General features: G+C 56.6%; 2 protein-coding genes across 2 annotated transcripts in view; both read right to left on the bottom strand.

Moving 5' to 3' along the window:
- CNPY3 (canopy FGF signaling regulator 3) overlaps window positions 1-2,845 on the bottom strand; it is a gene marked incomplete at its 3' end in the record, with an annotated part of 3,775 nt that overhangs the window by 376 nt on the left and 554 nt on the right. Inside the window, exons 2-6 of the mRNA XM_017736945.1 lie at window positions 2,416-2,479; window positions 1,122-1,271; window positions 888-984; window positions 340-462; window positions 39-156 (exon numbers count right to left, since the gene is read on the bottom strand). Coding sequence (XP_017592434.1) covers window positions 39-156; window positions 340-462; window positions 888-984; window positions 1,122-1,271; window positions 2,416-2,479 — 552 coding nt within the window. The remainder of the gene's footprint in view (window positions 1-38; window positions 157-339; window positions 463-887; window positions 985-1,121; window positions 1,272-2,415; window positions 2,480-2,845) is intronic.
- Window positions 1,853-2,845, bottom strand: part of PTCRA (pre T-cell antigen receptor alpha) — a gene marked incomplete at its 5' end in the record, with an annotated part of 2,589 nt that continues 1,596 nt past the window's right edge. Inside the window, one exon of the mRNA XM_017736944.1 lies at window positions 1,853-2,726. The remainder of the gene's footprint in view (window positions 2,727-2,845) is intronic.

The following is a 2,845-nucleotide window of genomic DNA, read 5'->3' as shown; positions in this document are numbered from 1 at the left end:
CTGCATTATTTCAGCCCCTGGCAGCAGCCAGGACTTACTTGTGTCCTTTCCTTTTAGCACGTGGTTGGCACAGAGAAACTGGGAGAGATCCTCCGTCTGGTGGTGCCTGTACCAGTCCTCAATCACATCTTCATACTCCTCTACCAGCACGTCGCACTAGGGCAGAGAGGAGAGCCCAGCTCCAGATGTGCTGGTGTGGCAGGACCAGGGCCAGGCTCCTGCCACAGGTCCTGCCAACATCCTGCTCCCAGCAGTGCACCCCTGGACCCTCTCCCCTCCTCCACTCCAGCCCACAAGGTCATAGCAGCCACTGAGGGCCAATCCCGTGGGGCAGGGTACCTGCTTTTTGAGGTCAGCCACCTCAGCGGAGGTCTCGTTCCACAGCTCATAGGGGATATCCATCACCACCTTGACACCCTTGTGCACCAGGTTGTGCAGGGTCTCGAATGTCTCTGACATGCCCTGAGGGAGGGAGCAGCACTGCCCGGTGAGGTGGTGCTCCTCCTGCCGGGCTCCTACTCTCCCCTCCCAGTGTCAGCCATACAACCCTGCCCAGCAATGCAGGAACATGCAAGCCAGACAAAATCAGGATCCCATGGCCATCAGCGTTACCAGGGGGAAGTTCAAGTGGCAGCGAGTCCCCCTCTGCAAACGTGGTCCCAAACCCCAGAGGGAGACAGCCCCTCGTTCCCTCCATGCAGGTGGGGGCCAGCTCACTGCCACCAGCAACAGCACCCCACATCTGGCTTGGGGGGCAGCGTGGCCTTGCATGCCAGGCACTGGCAGGGGATCCAGAGGATGGGAAGAATGAACCTGGTTTGTCTCTCTGGCAGTGCAGGGATGGGTGAGGCACATTTGGGAGCAGGAACTGCAGGAACGGCCCTCACCTTTGCGAATCTGTTACTGCCGCTCCGCTCCTTGTGCAGGTTGTAATCCAACAGCCGCTTGCAGATGTTCTCTGTCACCTCAATTAACCGGATGTCCCTGCATGGAGAGGGGGAAGGGCTCAGGCTTGGGCATGTCCCCCCCAGCAAGAGCCAGGGCACAGGGTGAGCCTTCCAAAGCCCCCAGCGCTGGGGGCAGCGACAGCAGCAGGAGACTCCTGTCCCACTCCCACTTACGACTGTGTGTACTTGACAGCAGAGCCCTTCCTGTCCAGGAAGCCGTACTTGGTGTCGATCACCTCCTTGGTCTTGCCGGTCTCCTCAAAGGCAGATTTCAGCTCCACGGCTACGTACTTGCACACTGTGAAAAGGAGAGAGCACAGGCGGCTTAGGGGGTGTCACTGTTCTGAGAGGCAGCATGACAGAACACCTGGGACAGCAGCAAGAATCCGCCCCAGGAACTGGGCACACCAAAGATGCTGTGAGCACAAAACACACCTTGGCCAAAGAAATAACCAGGAATGGCTCAGCTGCTTCCACTGGAGAACCCTTGAAGCAGGAACACCCAAACCAATGCTGCAGTGTAAACCAGCTGCTATGGCACAGCTGGGAAGTCAGACAGGCTCAGTTCGGCCTGCAGGTTTCCCACCCCAGAAGCCTCTACCTCCCTGCCACAAGCTGCCACAAGCTGCTCTCTTTCTTTTGGAAGAGGACGGGGTCTTTTCGCAATGCAAGTCCCAGTGTGGCTCAGAGCTTCTCCTCATGATGACAGCACATCCCACCCGGTACTGGTTCTGTGCTCTCGGTGCTCTGGGGACACTGGGGCTGTGCTAGGGACCAAGCAGCTGGCATGGCTCAGTGGGCTAGGTGACAGGACAAGGTGCTGGCTGCAAGCTCCAGCAGCACAACCTGGGGCTCTGCCCGCAGCAGAGACCACATCATCGACAGATTTAGAACACAGTGCATGGTTATTTTTATAAAACTAAAAAAAAAAAAAGGCTTTATTTCTTCAGTAAAAAGAGCAAAGAGCCCAACAGAGTTTTAGAAACAGCAGGAGAAATATCTCAGGGGTTTACAAATGGGAATGTGGAGGGATGGCAGCCAAGCATGGTGTGGCATTCCTCCCCCAAAGATAAGGTCTCAGGAGGTTGGAGAAAGCTTTGTCCTGTGCTGTGGGGTCCTGTTTGTCTTCTTTGAGCTCCACTTCAGGAGAAGAGCGAAGCTCCAGCAGCAATGGTCTGACAGCAATGAGCCACAGTCTTCTCACATCTTTCCACTGAGTGGAAAGATGCCCCAGGCAGGAAGAGAGCAAGGTGGCTTCTCCAGAGCTCCCATGCACGTGTTGAGAAGCCCTGTGCACACCTCCTGCACAATCCTTCCTCCACTGGCACCAGGGGCTGGAGGCGGCTGCGGCCATTTCTCAGGTGGGATGATTGTTCCTTCCTGCAGCCCCTTGGAACTCGGGCCTCAAGTCTGTCACCCTCCACACCACACCTGCTGCAGTGTCCCCACACATGCCAGGAGTGCTCACTGCCGAGTCCAGTTATCCAGATGCTTCCTGCAACTTTTGCTGTGCACTGACACAGGTTCCAGGCCTGGGCAGGAAGAGGAGCAGAGTGTGGTCAGTGCTTGCTCTGATGCTTCTCTGAGGTTACACTGGTGCCACAGCAGAGCTCGGACATCAGCATCTCCAGATCTGCTTCCCCGGCAGGGAAAGCTTTGCAAAGAGCTCCCTATTTCTTTATTTTCTCTTTGCTCTCCAGCTCCACACGTGCCTGCATAGCAAAGACAGAGGAAACCGCACCAGGCAGCAAATGTCCGTCGTGACCTACCCCGGACTGCCTGTGAACCAAGGGGATACTCAGATAGGAAGCATCACGGAGACCGAACTGTAACCAGCACATACGACCAGTCCCAGCTACGAACCGGCAGACGATCGGTGACTGCCGGGAACAGCGCTG

Source organism: Corvus brachyrhynchos, unplaced genomic scaffold (assembly GCF_000691975.1).
Source record: "Corvus brachyrhynchos isolate BGI_N302 unplaced genomic scaffold, ASM69197v1 scaffold806, whole genome shotgun sequence".
NCBI classification, from domain to species: domain Eukaryota; kingdom Metazoa; phylum Chordata; class Aves; order Passeriformes; family Corvidae; genus Corvus; species Corvus brachyrhynchos.
The sequence above is the reverse complement of the archived record's forward strand: the minus strand, read 5'-3'. Positions and strand labels throughout refer to the sequence as shown.